At 40.4% G+C, this 25,533-nt stretch overlaps 1 protein-coding gene and 1 long non-coding RNA gene across 2 annotated transcripts in view; one reads left to right on the forward strand and one right to left on the reverse strand.

Moving 5' to 3' along the window:
- Positions 1-477: 477 nt before the first annotated feature.
- Positions 478-25,533, forward strand: part of LOC118948156 (uncharacterized) — a 166,423-nt gene continuing 141,367 nt past the window's right edge. Inside the window, exons 1-4 of the mRNA XM_090209465.1 lie at positions 478-588; positions 1,550-1,788; positions 5,712-5,945; positions 14,347-14,592. Of these exons, the coding sequence (XP_090065591.1) occupies positions 1,686-1,788; positions 5,712-5,945; positions 14,347-14,592 (583 nt within the window). The 5' untranslated portion in view covers positions 478-588; positions 1,550-1,685. The remainder of the gene's footprint in view (positions 589-1,549; positions 1,789-5,711; positions 5,946-14,346; positions 14,593-25,533) is intronic.
- Positions 19,495-25,200, reverse strand: LOC149975394 (uncharacterized). The gene is made up of 2 exons (XR_016488260.1): positions 24,904-25,200; positions 19,495-20,372 (listed from the first exon to the last, which is right to left on the reverse strand). It is a non-coding gene; the product is annotated as an uncharacterized LOC149975394 (long non-coding RNA).

A 25,533-nucleotide genomic window follows, 5' to 3' on the forward strand; every position in this document is an offset into this window, starting at 1 on the left:
TTGCTTTAGTTAATAAATATATATTTTGTTACTCCTTATCTCCACGTTGTCTCCCTTTGTTACGGGCTTTGAGCCGGTTCGTGACAGGGTTAACTACATTGTTCAGGGACAGAACGAAAGATTAATGCGATGTAAACTCGGGGATTTGATTCAGCAACTTTCCAGCTACATAGCCCAACGCTCTAACCACTAGGCTACCTGTGATGCTAAGATGTATATAGTATGCAGTATGCAGTATGCATATGCAGTTATTGTGAATAAGCCACTGCAGTTATGAAATTGATAAAATAATGGCCATGTTTCAAGTGTGTACCGACGGAATATTTTTGGTATTTATTAGGATCCCCATTAGCCGCTGCAAAAGTATCAGAATTGTTCACTTCTCAACTTCTCAAACCCCGGCTTGAGAAGTCTGCTTCCCAAGCGTTCTCTGAAGTCTCGCGTTGTTACGTCTCTGTGTTTAGAAACTGGTAGTGGGGAAACAGGAAGTTCCGCGCAGGCGCACATCATTCTTCAGAATAAAGGATACGTCAGAATTGTGCAGTCGAGACGATAACTTCTGTGTCCGTTTCTAATATATTACTACTGGTATGTAATAGCACGTTCTAATATCGAAAGAACATTTCATAACATGCTAGGTAACAATTACGTCAAGGTATTATCACGTTTGATAAAGGTTTTATGTGCTATTTTTTTAAATGTCAAACCGCGTGAGTGAACGTGATCACCTTTTTCAAGTCACATAGTTAGATACTTTGGTAGTCTGAGTGGATGTATATAATTTCGTCAAGGTAATTTCTAAAGGATCAATCTATTTGAGATTTCCGGGTTCGTTTTACATGTCGTTTTTGGTTTTGTGTAAAATTCGGGAGATGGTAAAATGGCGGATCCCCCTCGGTCTGCATCAACGTACTTCAGTGCAGGCAGTGAGGGTGCAGCAGAGAGACAATATTACGGTTACACTACTGTTTTGGAGCTAAATGTAATGATTATCAGTTTTCTACACGTGTACTAATATTGAGACATTCAGTTCTTTCTGTCTGTCTATAAATGTTACTATGGTGTGAACGGAAATAATATTGTTTTTTGATTGAAATAATACAGGGAAGACCAGGTTATTCAGGAAAATAGTACATAGTGCTGCCTACAACATACTGCAACCTTGTACTAAATGTTTTTTTTAGTAATTTATGCATTTATGTGAATTCAGGAAATCTACTATAGATTAAGTACATTTAGAGTTGTGTAGCCTAATTTAAAGTGTATGCTTTGTATAATGTGAATTAATTAATGTTTTGTTGCCAATGCTTAGCTACCAGATCTATTGAAATCAGTGCTTGACTTGGACAGGAGCTCACCAGAGCTGAGTACCAGCACCTCAAATTTCTACTGTTTGAGCTCATGTTCCTCTTATAGAATATTAGCTCAACAGTATTGTGGAACTCCTTTACCTAAATATAAACCATATTTTTAGAGAATAAAGAAAGTCTTGACAGTTCTGGGACTAACTTTTGTGTCCGTTTCTCTTTATTACTACTGGCCAACTCAGATTAAGTCTGAGGCCGGTAACATCAACAGTGAGGACAAACCCAGCCTTCCTCTCTCCTTCCACACTGAGTTCAAACCTACAGTCACTGGGTCCTGATTGTGACAGTGGAGCCCAGTTTGCACTGCAGGATCCAGAGATGACATCAGTGAAGCTGGAAGACTGCAGTCAAACACTGGAGCTGAATGTCAACATTAAAGCTGAAGAAGAGGAGGAGGAGATTGGGACATCTGTTTCTCATGGTAAGAGCAGGTTCTATCTAACTAAGTTTGTTTTTCATTCCAACTTCCCACTGTGTATGAAAAGTTGCTGTAGAACTGTTGTATTTATTTTATTTCACCTTTATTTAACCAGGTGGGCCAGTTGAGAACACCTTTATTTAACCAGGTGGGCCAGTTGAGAACACCTTTATTTAACCAGGTGGGCCAGTTGAGAACACCTTTATTTAACCAGGTGGGCTAGTTGAGAACACCTTTATTTAACCAGGTGGGCCAGTTGAGAACACCTTTATTTAACCAGGTGGGCCAGTTGAGAACACCTTTATTTAACCAGGTGGGCCAGTTGAGAACACCTTTATTTAACCAGGTGGGCCAGTTGAGAACGAGTTCTCATTTACAACTGCGACCTGGCCAAGATAAAGCAAAGCAGTGCGACACAAACACAGAGTTACACATGGGATAAACAAACGAAAAATCTATATGCAGTGTGTGCAAATGTAGTAAGATTAGGGGGGTAAGGCAATAAAAGCCACAGTGGCGAAATAATTACAATGTAGCATTAACACTGGAGTGATAGATGATGATGTGCAAGTAGAGATACTGAGGTGCAAAAGTAAATAACAATATGCGGACTGGGTAGTTAGGTGGGCTATGTACAGATGGGCTGTGTACAGGTGCAATGATCGGTAAGCTGCTCTGACAGCTGACGCTTAAAGTTAGTGAGGGAGATAAGACTCCAGCTTCAGTAATTTTTTGCAATTCGTTCCAGTCATTGACAGCAGAGAACTGGAAGGAGAGGCGGCCAAAGGAGGAGTTTGCTTTGGGGATGACCAGTGTAATATGCCTGCTGCACCACATGCTACTGGTGGGTGTTGCTATGGTGACCAGTGAGCTGAGATAAGGCAGTTCTTTACCTAGCAAAAACTTATAGATGACCTGGAGCCAATGGGTTTGGTGACGAATATGAAGCGAGGGCCAGCCAACGAGAGCATACAGGTCGCAGTGGTGGTTAGTATATGGGGCTTTGGTGACAAAACGGATGGCATTGTGGTAGACTACATCCAATTTGCTGAGTACTGTTGGAGGCTATTTTGTAAATGACATCGCCGAAGTCAAGGATCGGTAGGATAGTCAGTTTTACGAGGGTATGTTTGGCAGCACGAGTGAAGGAGGCTTTGTTGTGAAATAGGAAGCCGATTCTAGATTTATTTTTGGATTGGAGATGCTTAATGTGAGTCTGGAAGGAGAGTTTACAGTCTAACCAAACACCTAGGTATTTGTAGTTGTCCACATATTCTAAGTCAGAACCGTCCAGGGTAGTGATGCTAGTCGGGCGGGCGGGTACGGGCAGCGATCGGTTGATGAGCATGCATTTAGCTTTACTAGCATTTAAGAGCAGTTGGGGGCCACGGAAGGAGTGTTGTATGGCATTGAAGCTCATCTGGAGGTTTAACAGTGTCCAAAGAAGGGCCGGAGGTATACAGAATGGTGTCGTCTGCAGCAAGAGCGAGATCATTGATATATACAGAGAATTTAACCCTGTGGAACCCCCAGAGACTGCCAGATGTCCGGACAACAGGCCCTCCGATTTGATAGACTGAACTCTGTCTGAGATGTAGTTGGTGAACCAAGCGAGGCAGTCATTTGAGAAACCAAGGCTGTTGAGTCTGCCAATAAGAATGTGGTGATTGACAGAGTCGAAAGCCTTGGCCAGGTCAATGAAGACGGCTGCACAGTACTGTCTTTTATCGATGGCAGTTGTGATATCGTTTAGGACCTTGAGCGTGGCTGAGGTGCACCCGTGACCAGCTCGGAAACCAGATTGCATAGCGGAGAAGGTACGGTGGGATTCGAGATGGTCGGTGATCTGTTTGTTCACTTGGCTTTTGAAGACTTTAGAAAGGCAGGGCAGGATTTCACGATAAACTGTTTTAATGAGAAGGTAGATGTTATTTCATGCTACTGAGACTTGGAGGTTTGACACCAGTATTGTCAACATTTGTTTTATTAACTGGTCTATCTGGAGTGATCAGAGAGTAGACTAAAGAAGTGAAGTAGACAAACTGCCAGTGTTTTAAAGTTCTATGAAGTGAGTCTGTGTAGTTACTAACCCTTGTGATAGTGAGAGGATGATATGAAATGAGTCTGTAGTTACTAACCCGTGTGATAGTGAGTGGAGGATGATATAGATCATAATTTTCTTGTCTTATGAGATACTTTTAGAATAGTTTTATTCCCCTTTTGTATTGCACAGACTACTGATATGAATACATACAGTACCAGCCTACTGATATGGATACGTACAGTACCAGACTACTGATATGGATACGTACAGTACCAGCCTACTGATATGAATACGTACAGTACCAGACTACTGATATGAATACGTACAGTACCAGCCTACTGATATGGATACGTACAGTACCAGCCTACTGATATGGATACGTACAGTACCAGCCTACTGATATGGATACGTACAGTACCAGCCTACTGATATGGATACGTACAGTACCAGCCTACTGATATGAATACATACAGTACCAGACTACTGATATGAATACATACAGTACCAGCCTACTGATATGAATACGTACAGTACCAGCCTACTGATATGAATACGTACAGTACCAGCCTACTGATATGAATACGTACAGTACCAGCCTACTGATATGAATACGTACAGTACCAGCCTACTGATATGAATACATACAGTACCAGCCTACTGATATGAATACATACAGTACCAGCCTACTGATATGAATACATACAGTACCAGCCTACTGATATGAATACGTACAGTACCAGCCTACTGATATGAATACGTACAGTACCAGCCTACTGATATGAATACGTACAGTGTGTTCGGAAAGTATTCAGACCCCTTGATTTTTTTCCACATTTTGTTACGTTACCGCCTTATTTTAAAATTGATTAAATGAAAAATGTCCCTCATCAATCTACACACAATACCCCATAATGACATCACAATACCCCATAATGACATCACAATACCCCATAATGACATCACAATACCCCATAATGACATCACAATACCCCATAATTACAAAGCAAACGCAGGTTTTTAGAAATGTTTAAACATTTATAAAAAAAATAAAAACGGATACCTTATTTACATAAGTATTCAGACCTTTTGCTATGAGACTTAACATTGAGCTCAGGTGTATCTTGTTTCCATTGATCATCCTTGAGATATCTCTACAACTTGATTGTTGTCAACCTGTGGTAAATTCAATTGATTGGACATGATTTGGAAAGGCACACACCTGTCTATATAAGGTCCCACATTTCACAGTGCATGTCAGAGCAAAAACCAAGTCATGAGGTGGAAGGAATTGTAGAACTCCATGAAAGGAAAAATTCACAAGGTGGTAAAATGGCCGACCCCACTCGGTCTGTGTCAACAGACTTCAGTGCAGGCAGTGTGGATGCAGCAGAGAGACAATTTTACGTTTGCACTACTGTTTTGAAGTTTAATGTAATAATTATCGGTTTACTACATGTATAATAATATTGACACATTCAGTTTGTCTTTATCTATAAACGTTACTATGGTGTGAACAGGAAATACAATAGTTTTTTGAAGTAAAACCGTGAATACAAGGTTATCAATGAAAATATCACATAGTGCTGCCTAAAACAAACTGTAACCTTGTACTAAATGGTTTGAGTCTTTTATGCATTTATCTACTACAGGTTAAGTTATAGCTCAAAAGTATTGTGGAGCTCCTGCACCTAAATATAAACCATACCGGCACCCAAAATGAGTATCGACAACTATTTCAGTCCAAGTCAAGCACTGAATTAGATAATTGACCAATATATATATATATAGGAGATATATATATATATATTTAAGAAAGACCTTGCCAAAACTGTCAAGAAAATAACTTTTGGGTCTGTTTCTCTTGTACTATTTGCCGACTCAGGTATGAGGCCGGGAACATCGACAGTGAGGACAAACCCAGCCTGCCTCTCTCCTTCCACATTGAGTCCAAACCTACAGTCACTGGGTCCTGATTGTGACAGTGGAGCCCAGTTTGCACTGCAGGATCCAGAGATGGCATCAGTGAAGCTGGAAGACTGCAGTCAAACACTGGAGCTGAATGTCAACATTAAAGATGAAGAAGAGGAGGAGAAGATTGGGACATCTGTTAGTCATGGTAAGAGCTGGTTCTGTCTAATTTTGTTGTTCGTTACAACTTCTCCGCTGTGCATGAAAAGTTGCAGTATAACTGTTTCAATGAGAACGTATATATTATTTCATGTTACTGACACTTGCATGGTTTGACACCAGTATTGCCAGCATTTGTTTTATTCACTGGGCGATCTGGAGTGTTCAGAGAGTAGACTGAAGAAGTGTAGTAAAACTGACAGTGTTTTTAAATTCTATGAAATGAGTTTGTGTCGTTTCTAACCCTTTTGTGATAGTGAGTGGAGGATGATATGGCTGAGATAGTTTTAGATTAGTTTTATTCCCCTTTTGTATTGCGCAGCCTACTGATATGAATTACGTACAGGTAGCCTAGTGGTTGGAGAGATGGGCCAGTAATCAAAAGGTTGCTGGATCAAATCCCTGAGCTGACAAGGTAAAAATAAACTCGGCAAAAAAAGAAACGTCCTCTTACTGTCAACTGTGTTTATTTTCAGCAAACTTCATGTGTAAATATTTGTATGTAAAATAACAAGATTCAACAACAGACATAAACTGAACAAGTTCCTTGGACATGTGACTAACATAATAGAATAATGTGTCCCTGAACAAAGGGGGGGGTCAAAATAAATAAAAAATGTCACTATCTGGTGTGGCCACCAGCTGCATTAAGTACCGCAGTGCATCTCCTCATGGACTGCACCATATTTGCCAGTTCTTGCTGTGAGATGTTACCCCGCTCTTCCACCAAGGCACCTGCAAGATCCCGGACATTTCCTGGGGGAATGGTCCTATCCCTCACCCTCCGATCCTACAGGTCCCAGACGTGCTCAATGGGATTGAGATCCGGGCTCTTCGCTGGCCATGGCAAAACACTGACATTCCTGTCTAGCAGGTGTGATGTTCAAATGTATCGATCCTGTTCAGGTGTTGTGGTCTATTCCAAAGGCCAAAATCAACATCCTCACGAATTCTATGCAAAGGAGATGTGTGCCGGAGGAGGCAGCGGCAGCTACCAATTTCTCCAGTGCTTAATGTGTAAATTGGGAGGTGCTGGAACCAAAAGTGAGTCCGAGGGGGTGACCTGCGGGTCTCCGAGGTACCAGAACACGTTAAATAAAATACCTTTATAATAAAGCATTATCATGGCTTTAGTGTACTGGCATATTATAATTGTTTTATTTTATTTAACTAGGCAAGTCAGTTAAGAACCAATTCTTATTTACAGTGACTGCCTACCTGTACCAAACCCATGGAGATTCTTGGGAATATGGTCACCATAATTTGCAAATAAATAAATAAAAAAATCCTACAATGATTTTCTGGATTTCTTTTCTTCTCATTTTGTCTGTCATAGTTGAAGTGTACCTATGATGAAAATTACAGGCCTCTCATATTTTTAAGTGGGAGAACTTGCACAATTGGTGGCTGACTAAATACTTTTTTCCCCCACTGTATAAGAATTCAGCCAAATCGGTGTCCAAAAATACCGATTTCCGATTGTTATGAAAACTTGAAATCGGCCATTCCGATTAATCGGTAGACCTCAGCTTCACGTGGGATCTGAAGTAATTGACAAAATCCAACTTGAATGTGTACACCGCTTCGGACAGAGAGGCCAAAGGTATGAACCCCAATCGTTGCCAAATTTGCTTCATTTAAAGATAAAATAATGGTTAAAAGACTTGCTGGGACCAAAATTGGCATGAATGATCAGTTTCCGAAGGAAATTGCAGAACGGCGCAAAGTTCTGTATCCAATTTTCAAAGAAAATAGATTAAAAGGGAAACGAGTAGCTCTCCGCGTTGATAAACTATATATTGATAACCAGTTGTTCAGAGACACAGACTACTCCATGGTTATTTAAATAATTACAAAGTTCTCGTAGATGAGGAAAATAATGAAACACAATTCTAGCCCGGTTATGGATTGTAACAATACAATAAAAGCTTTTGTATATATCTTCACCTGTAACTAATTGGAACACACAAGCACTAATTCAACATGGTGAAGATAAAAACCAAGTAAACAGAAGGCACAGTGTGGATGGTGTGGGTGTGTTTATTATTTTAATTGTATTGTTTTGTTTGGGAAAGTTGAGTGAGTAATGGAATGGTTGCATATCCCAGAACCAATGTATTGCTGTGGGCCAGGGTATGAGCAAAATCAAATCAAATGTATTTATATAGCCCTTTGTACATCAGCTGATATCTCAAAGTGCTGTATAGAAACCCAGCCTAAAACCCCAAACAGCAAGCAATGCAGGTGTAGAAGCACGGTGGCTAGGAAAAACTCCCTAGAAAGGCCAAAACCTAGGAAGAAACCTAGAGAGGAAGGCTATGTGGGGTAGGCTATGTGGGGTGGCCAGTCCTCTTCTGGCTGTGCCGGGTGGAGATTATAACAGAACATGGCCAAGATGTTCAAATGTTCATAAATGACCAGCATGGTCGAATAATAATAAGCAGGCTTTCAATGTTGTTCAGATGATGGATATACTTTTATAATGAATTATACTTCTTATTTATTTATTGTCCTATCATGGTGGAACAGTTTTAAAATAACTTATACATTTGATTTATTTATTGTCCTATCATGGGGAACTACATTTTTAAAATAAATGATATCTAATTATTTATTTATAATCCTAATTTAATGGTACGGTCCACAACCCTATACCCTAGACACCCACCTGAATGACCCAGATACTAAGGAGAAGTCCCTAACTGTTTTATGGGCCTGCTGTAAGAGGTCTGTATGCAGCCAAAATGCGGTCAGAGATCTAGATCAGCACTGCCCCCTCAAGATTCTGAGCCTGCATTGCAGGGTTTGTCCCTAAAGGGAGAGCATGCTACACTAGGAAATTCTCAAAGCTGCTAATGAGAACCTTGACGAGCTTGTACCTAGCCGGTGGGGATTCCGGTGGGGTGCCCCCACCCAGGCAGTGGCAGTGCTGGCAACACTAGCTGCAGTAACCCATGGGGAGGGGGTCACACTCTGACATTCAGAGAGGGGGTATATTGTGACCCTGGTGGCGCAAAATCAAAGTCAGACTGCATGGAGATGCTTGGGAATATGGTCAATACGGGTGACTGTATTGTGGGTGTTTCAGGGAAAAGGTGTACATTTGACCTCCATCTAGGATGTGACAATGGTTCATAAAATCGCTCAATTTCTGCCCATTTTTTTGTGCTGTCTTGCAGGCCGTCTCATACAGCTGCAACTGTAAGTGCATTTGTAAATCAAGACCTTTCTTGAGTTGGGCTCTGGGATGGTGCAGCTGTTGAGAATGTGAGTTTATGGTTGTGTGGGGGGAAAGGGTTGAGTGTGTGTGGGTGTATGTGTGTATCTCACAAATGTTGCGAAGGAGTAAAAGATGTTAGGGACGATAGAGGATGATCCAGAGCTATATATAATACAAATCGGGGTGAGGGCGATGGAAAGGCATTTGGCAGTTGATCTACTTCAACTCGGTAAATGGCACTGTGTGCTCTTTTCGAAGGATGGATCCCAATCTGTTCAGGGCTATGGGATACGGGGGGTCGGGGGTGGTCTGCCGGGCATTGGGATGAGGGCTTTTAGCGGGTGGAATAGTAGGGACCAATTGGAGGTTTACCTAGTAGAAATGCAAATATCATGGTACAGCTATATAGACACACCCATCATCATGTTACTTTTTAATGGTACGTTTATAAACATATATTTTGATAAATAGAATTGAAAGTTGTCTCATTATGGTAGGTGGTGAAATACAGTGCCTTGCGAAAGTATTCGGCCCCCTTGAACTTTGCGACCTTTTGCCACATTTCAGGCTTCAAACATAAAGATATAAAACTGTATTTTTTTGTGAAGAATCAACAACAAGTGGGACACAATCATGAAGTGGAACGACATTTATTGGATATTTCAAACTTTTTTAACGAATCAAAAACTGAAAAATTGGGCGTGCAAAATTATTCAGCCCCTTTACTTTCAGTGCAGCAAACTCTCTCCAGAAGTTCAGTGAGGATCTCTGAATGATCCAATGTTGACCTAAATGACTAATGATGATAAATACAATCCACCTGTGTGTAATCAAGTCTCCGTATAAATGCACCTGCACTGTGATAGTCTCAGAGGTCCGTTAAAAGTGCAGAGAGCATCATGAAGAACAAGGAACACACCAGGCAGGTCCGAGATACTGTTGTGAAGAAGTTTAAAGCCAGATTTGGATACAAAAAGATTTCCCAAGCTTTAAACATCCCAAGGAGCACTGTGCAAGCGATAATATTGAAATGGAAGGAGTATCAGACCACTGCAAATCTACCAAGACCTGGCCGTCCCTCTAAACTTTCAGCTCATACAAGGAGAAGACTGATCAGAGATGCAGCCAAGAGGCCCATGATCACTCTGGATGAACTGCAGAGATCTACATCTGAGGTGGGAGACTCTGTCCATAGGACAACAATCAGTCGTATATTGCACAAATCTGGCCTTTATGGAAGAGTGGCAAGAAGAAAGCCATTTCTTAAAGATATCCATAAAAAGTGTCGTTTAAAGTTTGCCACAAGCCACCTGGGAGACACACCAAACATGTGGAAGAAGGTGCTCTGGTCAGATGAAACCAAAATTGAACTTTTTGGCAACAATGCAAAATGTTATGTTTGGCGTAAAAGCAACACAGCTCATCACCCTGAATATACCATCCCCACTGTCAAACATGGTGGTGGCAGCATCATGGTTTGGGCCTGCTTTTCTTCAGCAGGGACAGGGAAGATGGTTAAAATTGATGGGAAGATGCATGGAGCCAAATACAGGACCATTCTGGAAGAAAACCTGATGAAGTCTACATAAGACCTGAGACTGGGACGGAGATTTGTCTTCCAACAAGACAATGATCCAAAACATAAAGCAAAATCTACAATGGAATGGTTCAAAAATAAACATATCCAGGTGTTAGAATGGCCAAGTCAAAGTCCAGACCTGAATCCAATCGAGAATCTGTGGAAAGAACTGAAAACTGCTGTTCACAAATGCTCTCCATCCAACCTCACTGAGCTCAAGCTGTTTTGCAAGGAAGAATGGGAAAAAATGTCAGTCTCTCGATGTGCAAAACTGATAGAGACTTACAGCTGTAATCGCAGCAAAAGGTGGTGCTACAAAGTATTAATTTAAGGGGGCTGAATAATTTTGCACGCCCAATTTTTCAGTTTTTGATTTGTTAAAAAAGTTTGAAATATCCAATAAATGTCGTTCCACTTCATGATTGTGTCCCACTTGTTGTTGATTCTTCACAAAAAAATACAGTTTTATATCTTTGTTTGGATTTTAATACGGTCTTCAATACCTCTATGGACCGGAAAGGAAATCACACTACAAACTATCACCCTCAGGCACTTAAGGAATTAGTGGATATATGGAGACTTAAATACCCTGACCTAGTGAGATATACATGGCGGAGGCTTAATCAAGCTAGTCGTCTTGACTACTTTCTTATGCCATTCTCTCTGGCACCAAAAGTTTAAAAAGTGTTGATAGGGGACAGAATGCGGTCGGATCATCACATTATTGGTATATATATATATATCTTACAGAATTTCCACGTGGGCGAGGATATTGGAAATTTAATCAAAGCCTACTAGCTGATAAATTGTTTAGAACTAGGACAGGAGAATTTATAACTGACTTTTTCAGACATAACATAGGTACAGCAGATCCCCTTACTGTATGGGACACTTAAGTGTGCCTTTAGAGGCCATGCAATTCAGTACTCCTCTATAAAACAAAGCGATTTAGATCAAGTCTATATTCACAAAGGAAATTGAAGGACTAACAGTACAGTTAGACAGCAATATAAACGGTACCATAGAGGCACAGAATAAGTTAGAGGAAAAACAAAAAGAAATGGAGGAACTTAATTCCAGAAAGATCCAGTGTAATATATTATAACAATAAAGCGAACTGGATGGAATATGGGGGAAAATGCACCAAATTCTATTTCAATCTTCAATATAGAAATGCTACCAAAAAAAAGTATTAAAACTTGTTACAAATGATGGAGTCACGCATGATTCACCAAATTATATTTTGAAAGAGGAAGTAATGTACTTTAAGAATATGTTTGTGTTTCAGGCTCCTCCATCTCCACTAACTGAAACTAATTGTATGGATTTTTTTCCTAATAATAATGTTAAAATTAACATCTGTAGAGAAAGACTCATATGAAGGCCAAATTACAGAGGAGGAACTGCTTGATGAAATTGGGGCCTTTAAGGATGGGATTACTCCAGGGCTGGATGGCATATCAGTGGAAGTATACACATCTTTTTTTATATACTCAAAGGACCATTATTAGCATGTTTTAACCACTCCTATATAAATGGTAGATTATCAGACACACAACAAGAAGGTCTGATATCATTATTACTGAAACAGGAGCAAAGTGGTGTGTATATATATATATATATATATATATATATATATATATAAAGATCCAGTCCATTTAAAAATTGGAGACCTCTTACACTTCAGTGTTGTGATGCAAAAATTCTAGCAAAATGCTTGGCGCATAGAATTAAAGTATTGTCAGCTATTATTCATAGTAATCAGACAGGTTTTTTTACATGGACGATACATTGGAGATAATATACGACAACTACTAGAAATAATAGAAAACTATGAAATATCAGGGACACCAGGCCTGGTTTTCATAGCTGATTTTGAGAAGGCTTTTGATAAAGTACGATTGGAGTTTGTATAAATGCCTAGAATATTTCAGTTTTGGGAAATCTCTTTATAAAATGGGTTAAAGTTATGTATAGTAACCCTAAGTGTAAAATAGTAAATAATGTCTACATCTCAAACTTTTAAACTATTTAGAGGAATAAAACAAGGTTGTCCACTATCGGCATATCTATTTATTATTGCCATGGAAATGTTAGCTGTTAAGATTAGATCAAACAATAATATTTAGGGATTACAAAATCCGTGGCTTAAAAACTAAGGTGTCATTGTATGCTGATGATTTATGTTTTCTTTTAAAACCACAATTAGTCTCTCCACGGCCTCATAGAGGATCTAGATACTTTTGCTATTCTCTCTGGATTAAAACCAAATTATGATAATATTACGTATTGGGTCACTAAAAAAATGCAAATTTTAAAATGACCATGTAGTTTACCATTAAAATGGTCTGACGGAGATGTGGACATACTCGGTATACAAATTTGGTTAGCAAGCGGCGATGATCCAGATGAAAATGTTCATCGTTTGCTGGTAGGAATCCGGAGGATATGGAGAGAAAAATAGGTCCGGTTTGCTCTGGTTTGAAATGCGTTGTAAGAACTGGTGAGAGCTGTCCGAGCTAAAGGTTAGCTGATGACCGCTAGCAGTGGTTAGCTGACTGATAGCCGCTAGCAGTGGTTAGCTGACTGATAGCTGGTAGCTTGTTAGCTTCAGTTGAGAGATTCCAGTTCTGAGGTAAATAGAAATACTTTAGGAATAAAAACAGATCCACACCACATTGGGTGAGGCGGGTTGAAGGAGAGTATTTGAAGTTGAGGTTTAGGAAAAATATAAAAAAGAATGCGAAGAAAAATATATACATGGGACAAGACAAAGACGACTGACTGCTACGCCTTCTTGGAACTGAGTGGATGTACATAATTTTCTCAAGGTAATTTAATAATCAAATCAATTTATTTGAGATTTCTGAGTTCGTTTTACATGCTATTGGTTTTGTGTAAAATTCACGAGCTGGGAAAATGGCGGCGCCCACTCTGTCTGCGTCAAAGAGAGACAATTTCATGGTCGCACTACTGTTTTGAAGCTGAATGTAATGATGATCAGTCCTACATGTGTACTAATATTCAGACACATTCCGTTTCTTTGTCTATAAATGTTACTATGGTGTGAACGGGAAATACAATTGTTTTTTGATTTAAATAATATAGAGAAGACAAGGTTATTCAGGAAAATAGTACATAGTGCTGCCTGAAACATACTGCAACCTTGTACTAAATGGTTTTTGAGTCGTTTATTAATTTATGTAAAGCCAAGAAATCTACTATAGGTTAAGTTTAGTTACGTTGTGTAGCGTGTACTTTGTCTAATTTGAATTAATTCTTGTTTTGTTGTCAATGCTTACCTACCTGATCTATTGAAATGAGATGGACAGGAGCTCACTGGAGATGAGGACCAGCACCTCAATGTTCTACTGTTTGAGCTCATGTTCCTCTTCTAGAATATTACCTCAACAGTATTGTGGAGCTCCTGCATCTAAATATAAACAGTACCGGTACCTATTTCAGTCCAAGTCAAGCACTGAATTAGATAATTGAACAAGAAAAAATATAATATATTTTAATAGAGAATAAAGAAAGTGCCAGAAATGTCAACACAATAACATTTATTTCTGTTTCTCATTGTTACTACAGGACTAGAATTAAGTCTGAGGCCGGTAACATCAACAGTGACGACAAACTCAGCATGCCTCTCTCCTTCCACACTGAGTGCAAACCTACAGTCACTGGGTCCTGATTGTGACAGTGGAGCCCAGTTTGCACTGCAGGATCCAGAGATGGCATCAGTGAAGCTGGAAGACTGCAGTCAAACACTGGAGCTGAATGTCAACATTAAAGATGAAGAAGAGGAGGAGAAGATTGGGAAATCTGTTTCTCATGGTAAGAGCAGGTTCTATCTAACTATGTTGTTCGTTCCAACTTCCCACTGTGTATGAAAAGTTGCAGTAGAACTGTTTCATGATAAACTGTTTATCATGCTACTCCTACTTGCATGGTTTGACACCAGTATTGCCAGCATTTGTTTTATTCACTGGGATATCTGGAGTGCTCAAAGAGTAGTACACCTAAGTGGTGAAGTGGACAATCTGCCAGTGTTTTAAAGTTCTATGAAATGAGTCTTTAAAAAAAAACACCAAAAAAAACATGTTTTACCTTTATTTATGTAGGCAAGTCAGTTAAGAACAAATGATTAGTTACATTGACGGCCTACCCCCGGCCAAACCCGGACAACGCTGGGCCAATTGTGAGCCACCCTATAGGACTCCCAATCATGGCCAGATGTGATACAGCCTGGTTACTAACCCTTTGATAGTGAGGGGAGGATGATATGGCTTTTACCCACTTTTAGAATAGTTCTGTTCCCTTTTCTATTGTGCAGTCTACTGATATAAATATGTATGTCTCCCGGTACAGCCAGAAGAGTACTGGCCCCACATTTGAGCCTGGTTCCTCTCTATGTTTCTTCCTAGGTTCCTGCTTGCTGGCAAGTTTTTCGTGGCCACTTTGTTTCTACATCTACGTTGCTTGCTCTTTGGGGATTGAGGCTGGGTTTCTGTAAAGCACTTTGTGACAACTTCTGATGTAATAAGGGCTACATAAAATACATGTGATTGACATGTATATCACATCAACTGACTGGTTCTTCTGATGTTGTTCACACAGGAGACAATGTTGAGACATTCTCTACATCTAGAGAGCAACAGCAGGAAGATCACAGAGCTAAGAGGTCTCACCCCTGCCCACATTGTGAGGAGATTTTCCCATTTCTATCAAAGCTAAAAGTACACCTAAAAATACACACAGGAGAGAATCGGTATTCCCATACTGACGGTGGGAAGAATTTCACAACATCCAAGGCTCTGACAGTTCATCAGAGAGTGCACACAGGAGAGAAGCTGTTCTCCTGCTCTGACTGTGTAAAATGCTTCACAACATCAACTAGGCTAAAAGTTCATCAAAGAACACACACAGGAGAGAAGCCTTACATCTGCTCTGACTGTAAGGCGAGTTTCTCTCTACTGCGCAACTTAAAACGACATGAACGTATACACACAGGAGAGAAGCTTTATTCCTGCTCTGACTGTGCGGCGAGGTTCTCTCTACTGTGCAACTTAAAACGACATGAATGTATACACACAGGAGAGAAGCCTTACTCCTGCTCTGACTGTGGAAAGAGTTTCTCTCTACTGGGCCACTTAAAAAGACACCAACATATACATACGGGAGAGAAGCCTTACTCCTGCTCTGACTGTGGAAAGAGTTTCTCTCGACTGGGCCACTTAAAAACACATAAACATATACATACAGGAGAGAAGCCTTACTCCTGCTCTGACTGTGTAAAATGCTTCACAACATCAACTGAGCTAAAAGTCCATAAAAGAACACACACAGGAGAGAAGCCTTACTCTTGCTCTGATTGTGTAAAATGCTTCACAACATCAACTAGGCTAAAAGTTCATCAGAGAACACACACAGGAGAGAAGCCTTACATCTGCTCTGACTGTGCGGCGAGTTTCTCTGTACTGTGCCACTTAAAACGACATGAAAGTATACACACAGGAGAGAAGCCTTACTCCTGCTCTGACTGTGCGGCGAGTTTCTCTCTACTGTGCAACTTAAAACGACATCAACGTTTACACACAGGAGAGAAGCCTTATCACTGCGCTGACTGTGAGAAGAGATTCTACAGATTGGGCCATTTAAAAAGACACCAATGTATACATAAAGGAGAGAAGTTTTCTCAGACCAGCTAAGATTAGACACTCCACTTAATTCTCATGTCATTAAATAATTGGCAACGTTGAATTGAATCAAATGAAGAAAGCGTAGAACACTATTGTTATCCTGTTGTTTCTCACTGAGAGAGAACTGTACAGAGGGAATGGAGCATTATAGAATGTTAGCCTGTCTTTACTGATCAGTGTACACCTTGACAGTTTTGGTGAGTGTTGTTAGCATCTACTGTAAAGATATTGAGATGACCTTGGATTTGCCCTTAAGGTTGAATATCCTTTGTGAGGCTTCTCACAGTGGAGTCTGATGGTTAACTGAGTGGTACTGCTTCACTCTGCAGTTTTCTGTGGGATTGAGCTAGTAGACACAACATGCACTGAGTGTATAGAACATTAACGACACCTGTTCTTTCCTTGACATAGACTGACCAGCTGAACCCAGGTGAAAGCTATGATCCTTAATGATCTAGTTGTTGTGTATTTATTATGGATCCTCATTAGCTTTCAACAAAAAACAAACTGCGGTTGCAGTGGGCTAAGGAATGAAAACACTGGACACTGGAAAATTGGAAACATACTGCCTGTTCTGATGAATCCCAGTTCCTGCTGTTTCACGCTGATGGGAGGAAATGGTGGAAAAAGTACCTAACTGTCATACTTGAGTAAAAGTAATGATACCTTAATATAAAATGACTCAAGTGAAAGTGAGTCACCCATTAAAATACTACTTGAGTAAAAGTATTTGGTTGTAAAGATACTTAAGTATCAAAAGTAAAAGTATTAATCATTTCAAATTCCTTCAATTAAGCAAACCAGGCGGCACATTTGTCTTTAAAAAAAATATATAGTACGGATAGCCAGGGAGCTCAATCCAACACTCAGACATCATTTACAAACGAAGCATTTGTGTTTAGTGAGTCTGCCAGATCAGAGGCAGTGGGGAGGACCAGGGATGTTCTCTTGATAAGTGTGTGAACTGGACCATTTTCTGTCCTGCTAATCATAAACAATGTAACAAGTACTTTTGGGGGTCAGGGAAAATGTATGGAGTAAAAAGTACATATTTTCTTTAGGAATGTAGTGAAATAAAAGTTGTCAACAATATAAATAGTAAAGTACAGATACGCCCCAAAAACGTCTAAATTAGTTATTTAAAGAAATTATTCTAAAAAAAAGGGGTAAAATTAAAAACAAAAAATATATATATAAATAGTAAAGTACAGATGAACTAGGTCTTCAAATAATTTATTCTTTAGTACTTTACACCACTGCATGCATCCATGCATCCACTTTTGTTTAATGATTAACAGACTGAATCTACTACTTCTTTATTTAATTGTCTTTAATACTTGATTCATTATTGTAGTCATTGATGATGAATGTATTTGAATAACTGTATTGAAGTTAATTGATCTGGTGGCAGGGAGCCAGTGGTTAAGAGTGTTGGGCCAGTAACTGAAAGGTTGCTGGTTTGAAACCCGAGCCGACTAGGTGTAAAAATCTGTCATTGTGCCCTTGAGCAAGCCAATTAACCCTTATTTGTCCTGTACCCTTATTTGTCCTGTAAATCTCTCTGGATAAGAGCATCTGCTAACTGACAAGAATGTAATGAAAAATTATGTTTGTACATTTTTTTTTCTCTCTTGTGTATAATTAAATGAAATAAACTGTTTGAAGTGAAATACTGTATATACAATACACAACATTACCACGTGTTTACCCTGGTCAGAGGGACGGGACCATAGTAAACTAGACTATGTAGCAGCTGTTGTTAGTAGCCTACAGTTTCCATGCAATACAACATGTCAGATCACTAATGATTAGGTGTATAGGCTGCTACATTTCTGCTTATGTCTTTTGGGAGTGATGTGTTATCAGGCTAAGTAACTACTAGGTACATTATTTACCCATTTCAATATTATACCAACCAACCCTATGCTTGGTGTGACTGTTATGGACAGAGCAGACCATCTGATATGCCCTTAAATATTGTAATATGCAACCTGGAATTAAAATGTAAGAGGACCAGTGCTTCTACAGTGAATCACATCTGTGCTGTTTGAGAGAGATGTTGTTAGACTACATTGTATCGTTGTTTCCTCTTCTGAGGGCACTGGTGGGGAACGGTATCATTTCAATTCACAGGACCTTCAGTCCTTCAAGTTTAGCACTATATCCACACATTAGAATTATCTGAATTATGATGATGGTGAAGGGGAAGATTGAATTGACTATACACAACAGGGGTTGGTAACTAGGTTTGGCCTCCAGTCAATTTGTTGCTGGGCTTGTAGCTAGTCTGCGGGCCAGAACATAATTAGCCGATTAAAAAAAAGCCTATAGCTGCCCAATTCATAGTCCTACACAGTGTAGGCTACACTACACATTTAACACGTGGTTAGTGGGATAAACAATTCAATGACCATAACATAATGTCCATCTGATTACAGTGGTGAAATCACCTATGTCTAAATTTATAGTCAACCTGTTCTATTAAAATATATGGTTGGTTTTACAAATACAGGCATGTTAAATGTTTTGGAAAATTAAATCTCTTAACTGTTTTTTTCTCTGAATATCTTCTTCACCCGATCTGGAAACAAGATCTAATAGTGGCTGAGACCAAACTATTTAACAATTAAAGATTTTTATTGGTTATTTTAGTTGAAAAGGAAATGACAGAAATTATGCCTACGGTGTTTTATATAACATTTCACATTCAAAAACGTATTTTTAACTATTTGGAAGTTTCCTTAATTATATGTATTCATTATTGTCGTGTCTAAATGTCCATATTTGCCTTGATGATACTCAGAAACATGTATTTACCACATCAACATCTTAATATTTTACATTACTTTAGAAATTATTTAAGAACAAGTATAAAAGGTTCACATATGGGAAAAGTCATTTATATCAGTTGTAATTTAATACACTTTTGGCACAACAATATGTACCGTGATGGTAATGACTTAGCGTTGTGGTAATGACAGAGTGTGGTGGAAATGACATTTCATAGAAAACAACTGATGAAAAATACCATTAAACATTTTAATGTCACAGTAGTACATGTTTAATTTGATTGAAGATATAGAACAGACCATTTGTTCCAATTCATCCCAAAGGTGTTCGATGGGGTAAAGGTCAGGGCAATGTGCGGGCCAGTCAAGTTCTTCCACACCGATCTCAACAAACCACTTCTGTATGGACCTTGCGTTCTTGAAAACGTGATTGCAGTGTACTAATGAACAAAATACTACAATAAAGTTGTTTTTTTTGTGAAACATCCCTTTCATAGAGCCTACCACTCCATTAAAGGAGTAGTTCACTATTTTACAACTTGGAAGTCCTGTATGTAAGATCAAATCAAATGTATTTATAAAGCCCTTCTTACATCAGCTGATGCCACAAAGTGTTGTACAGAAACTCAGCCTAAAACCCCATACAGCAAGCAATGCAGATGTAGAAGTACGGTGGCTAGGAAAAACTCCCTAGAAAGGCCAAAACCTAGGAAGACACCTAGAGAGGAACCAGGCTATGAGGGGTAGCCAGTCCTCTTCTGGCTGTGCCGGGTGGAGATTATAACAGAACATGGCCAAGATGTTCGAATGTTCATAAATGACCAGCATGGTCAAATAATAATAATCACAGGAGTTGTCGAGGGTGCGACAGGTCAGCACCTCAGGAGTAAATGTCAGAAGGCTTTTCATAGCCGATCATTGAGAGTATCTCTACCACTCCTGCTGTCTCTAGAGAGTTGAAAACTGCAGGTCTGGGACAGGTAGCACGTCTGGTGAACAGGTCAGGGTTCCAAAGGTGCAGACAGAACAGTTGAAACTGGAGCAGCAGCACGGCCAGGTGGATTGGGGACAGCAAGGAGTCATCATGCCAGGTAGTCCTGAGACATGGTCCTATGGCTCAGGTCTTCTGAGAGAGAGAGAGAAAGAAAGAAAGAGAATTAAAGAGAGCATACTTAAATTCACGCAGGACACCGGATAGGACAGGAGAAATACTCCAGATATAACAGACTGACCCTAGCCGCCCGACACAAACTACTGCAGCATAAATACTGGAGGCTGAAACAGAAGGGGTCAGGAGACACTGTGGCCCCATCCGATGATACCCCCGGACAGGGCCAGACAGGAAGGATATAACCCCACCCACTTTGCCAAAGCACAGCCCCCACACCACTAGAGGGATATATTCAACCACCAACTTACCATCCTGAGACGAGGCAGAGTATAGCCCACAAACATCTCCGCCACAGCACAACCCAAGGGGGGGCGCCAACCCAGACAGGAAGACCACGTCAGTGACTCAACCCACTCAAGTGACATACCCCTCCTAGGGACGGCATGGAAGAGCACCAGTAAGCCAGTGACTCAGCCCCTGTAATAGGGTTAGAGGCAGAGAATCCCAGTGGAGAGAGGGGAACCGGCCAGGCAGAGACAGCAAGGGCGGTTCATTGCTCCAGTGCCTTTCAGTTCACCTTCACACTCCTGGGCCAGACTACACTCAATCATAAGACCTACTGAGGAGATGCGTCTTCAATAAAGACTTAAAGGTTTAAAGGTTGAGACCGAGTCTGCATCTCTCACATGGGTAGGCAGACCATTCCATAAAAATGGAGCTCTATGGGAGAAAGCCCTGCCTCCAGCTGTTTGCTTAGAAATTCTAGGGACAATTAGGAGGCCTGCGTCTTGCGTCTTGTGACCCAAGGTATGTACGACAGGACCAAGTCTGAAAGATAGCATTACATGGGCTTGCGCCTACCTTTGTAGGTTAGCAGTAAAACCTTGAAATCAGCCCTTGCCTTAACAACAGGAAGTCAGTGTAGGGAGGCTAGCACTGGAGTAATATGATATTTTTTTGTTTGTTCCAGTCAGGATTCTAGCAGCCGTATTTAGCACTAACTGAAATGTATTTAGTGCTTTATCCGGGTAGCCGGAAAGTAGAGCATTGCAGTAGTCTAACCTAGAAGTGGCAAAAGCATGGATTAATTTTTCTGCATCATTTTTGGACAGAACATTTCTGATTTTTGCAATGTTACGTAGATGGAAAAAAGCTGTAATTGAAACAGTTTTGATATGTTCGTCAAAAGAGAGATCAGGGTCCAGAGTAACGCCGAGGTCCTTCACAGTTTTATTTGAGACGACTGTACAACCATCAACATTAATTGTCAGATTCAGCAGAAGATCTCTTTGTTTCTTGGGACCTAGCACAAGCATCTCTGTTTTGTCCGTGTTTAAAAGTAGAAAGTTTGCAGCCATCCACTTCCTTATGTCTGAAACACAGGCTTCCAGCGAGGGAAATTTTGGGGCTTCACCATGTGTCATCAAAATGTACAGCCAGCCGCGTGTCATCCGCATAGCAGTGAAAGTTAACATTATGTTTTCGAATGACATCCCCAAGAGGTAAAATATATAGTGAAAACAATAGTGGTCCTAAAACGGAACCTTTAGGAACACCGAAATTTACTGTTACTGAGGACAAACCATCCACAGAGACAAACTGATATCTTTCCGACAGATGAGATCTAAACCAGGCCAGAACTTGTCCGTGTAGACCAATTTGGGTTTCCAATCTCTCCAAAAGAATGTGGTGATTGATGGTATCAAAGGCAGCAAGCACTAAGGTCTAGGAGCACAAGGACAGATGCAGAGCCTCGGACTGACGCCATTAAAATGTAATTTACCACTTTCACAAGTGCAGTCTCAGTGCTATGATGGGGTCTAAAACCAGACTGAAGCATTTCAGCTTTTTCATTTTTTTTTGAGAGGAATGGGAGATTCGAAAAAGGCCGATAGTTTTTTATATTTTCTGGGTCAAGGTTTGGCTTTTTCAAGAGAGGCTTTATTACTGCCACTTTTAGTGAGTTTGGTACACATCCGGCGGATAGAGAGCCGTTTATTATGTTCAACATAGGAGGGCCAAGCACAGGAAGCAGCTCTTTCAGTAGTTTAGTTGGAATAGGGTCCAGTATGCAGCTTGAAGGTTTAGAGGCCATGCTTATTTTCATCATTGTGTCAAGAGATATAGTACTAAAACACTTGAGTGTCTCCCTTGATCCTAGGTCCTGGCAGAGTTGTGCAGACTCGGGACAGCTGAGCTTTGGAGGAATATGCAGATTTAAAGAGGAGTCCGTAATTTGCTTTCTAATGATCATGATCTTTTCCTCAAAGAAGTTCATGAATTTATTACTGCTGAAGTGAAAGCCACCCTCACTTGGGGAATGCTGCTTTTTAGTTAGCTTTGCAACAGTATCAAAAATAAATGTTGTATTGTTCTTATTTTCCTCAATTAAGTTGGAAAAATAGGATGATCGAGCAGCACGATACTGCACGGTACTGTCTTTCCAAGCTAGTTGGAAGACTTCCAGTTTGGTGTGGCACCATTTCCATTCCAATTTTCTGGAAGCTTGCTTCAGAGCTCGGGTATTTTCTGTATACCAGGGAGCTAGTTTCTTATGACAAATAATTTTAGTTTTTAGGGGTGCGACTGCATCTAGGGTAAGGTTAAATTGAGGTTCTCAGTTAGGTGGTTAACTGATGTATTTCCTCTGGCGTCCTTGGGTAGACAGAGGGAGTCTGAAAGGACATCAAGGAATCTTTGGGTTGTCTGAGAATTTATAGCACGACTTTTGATGATTCTTGGTTAGAGTCTGAGCAGATTATTTGTTGCGATTGCAAACGTAATAAAATGGTGGTCCAATAGTCCAAGATTATGAGGAAAAACATAAATTAAGATCCACAACATTTATATAACTAGGTCCAGAGTATCACTGTGGCAGTGAGTAGGTCCGGAGACATGTTGGACAAAACCCACTGAGTCGATGATGGCTCCGAAAGCCTTTTGGAGTGGGTCTGTGGACTTTTCCATGTGAATATTAAAGTCACCAAAAATTAGAATATTATCTGCTATGACTACAAGGTCCGATAGGACTTCAGGGAGCTCCGTGAGGAACGCTGTATATGGCCCAGGAGGCCTGTAAACAGTAGCTATAAAAAGTGATTGAGTAGGCTGCATAGATTTCATGAATAGAAGCTCAAAAGACGAAAACGTTGTGGCATTCAAACATTGCACATCTTTTATCAAGGGGCCCAATGTGTGCCCTGAAAACACACCCCAACCAACACACCACCAGCCTGCAATGCTGACACATGGAGTGGATGCATGCAGTGGTGTAAAGTACTTAAGTAAAAGTGATTTAAATAACTACTTTAGTAGTTTTTGTAGTATCTGTACTTTACTATTTATATTGGTGACAACTTTTATTTCACTACATTTCTAAAGAAAATGTACTTTTTACTCCATACATTTTCCCTGACACCCAAAAGTACTCGTTACATTGTTTATGATTAGCAGGACAGGAAATGGTCCAATTCACACACTTATCAAGATAACATCCCTGGTCCTCCCCACTGCCTCTGATCTGGCAGACTCACTAAACACAAATGCTTTGTTAGTAAATGATGTCTGAGTGTTGGATTGAGCTCCCTGGCTATCCGTAATATAAAATGGGCGAGGGGACGGTCTAAAGTAATACTGTTACATATACCTGTTTGACAGACTAAATTATAGGCTATTATCCATAGATTCTGTCAGCCTATTCCTTCAGTCACCATTAGAGTTGAATATTTTCCCGGGATTTTACAAATGTGCCATCCTGAGTGGGGCAGCGGTCTAAGACACTGCATCTCAGTGCTAGAGGCATCACTACAGACCCTGGTTTGATTCCAGGCTGTATCACAACCGGCTGTGATTGGGAGTCCCATAGGGCAGAGCACAATTGGCCCAGTGTCGTTCGGATTAGGGTTTTCCCAGGGTAGGCCGTAATTGTACTTGTAGTTCTTTATGATAGCCACATTAGCAGCTAATTAGCATTTAATTTTTGAGCAGGTTGAGAGCCTCAAATTTCTTGGTGTCCACATCACCAACAAACTAACATGGTCCAAGCACACCAAGACAGTCGTGAAGCAGGCATGACAAAACCTATTCCCCCTACCGAGCAGTTATGGCAACTGCTCGGCCTCCGACCGCAAGGCACTACAGAGGGTAGTGCGAACGGCCCAGTACATCACTGGCGCCAAGCTTCCTGGACATAATTATATCTACAGCTGAGAAGTTTTTGGGCCTCCAAGACTTCAGACTACTGTCGCCAGAAAATGTTTCACCCTTAGTGGATCTGCACCGCGACTGCTGTGTTAATGCTTATCAGTTGCCATGTACAAAGTATCAAAATACGAAAGTACAACTTAAACCGGACTCTAAAATAATTTAAAGTTTACTATTAAAGTTAATAGTATTTTTTTTTATCACGGAAACAATTAAAAAATATGGACAAATAAATAAATAATGAAATGTTAATTATATACAGGCCCCCGTGTAATCATCTGCCAGAGAGTGGCCCCAATCGTCCCGAGCCCCAAGTAATACATTTGGCCAGATAAACTCTCACCGGATTCGGCCCGAGTTTAATCCCCGCATCCTCGGGCCACATGATGTCGGCCGAGTCTGACTCTCAGCCGGCTAGCTAGTCAGCCGGAATCCGCCCAGATCCACTGTGCTAGCTGGGGTGGGACAACATTCCACAGGCCACAATCGACAGCTTGATCAACACTATGCAAATGAGAAGTGTCCCAGGGAAGGAGGAGGAGCAGCAGGAGAGGGCGGGAGCAGCAGCAGCAGCAGCTACCCCCTTCTCATGTAATGGGGTGGGGCCAACCCAAGGATCCCGAAATGCACGGACGGTGTTAGTGGTGGAACAGGAAGTTCCCGACAGGCACGCACCATTCTTCAGAATAAAAAAAAGCGCCAGAACTGTGCAGTCAAGAAGGTAACTTTTGTGCCCGTTTCATTTTATTACTACAGGTACGTTTAAACTTTCTAATGTTTAAACGTTCTAATGTCGAAAGAACATGTCATTCCATGCTAGGTAACAAATCCATTAAATTATTATGACGTTTGATAAAGGTTTGATGTGTTATTTTTGTGTCAAACCGAGTGGAGAACGTGGTGAAGTTAAACTTTTTTACAAGTCACGTAACTAGAGACGTTGGTGTTAGTCTTAGTGGATGTACATATTCTG

This window comes from Oncorhynchus mykiss, chromosome 18 (genome assembly GCF_057628025.1).
Source record: "Oncorhynchus mykiss isolate SJ-2025 chromosome 18, ASM5762802v1, whole genome shotgun sequence".
NCBI lineage: Eukaryota > Metazoa > Chordata > Actinopteri > Salmoniformes > Salmonidae > Oncorhynchus > Oncorhynchus mykiss.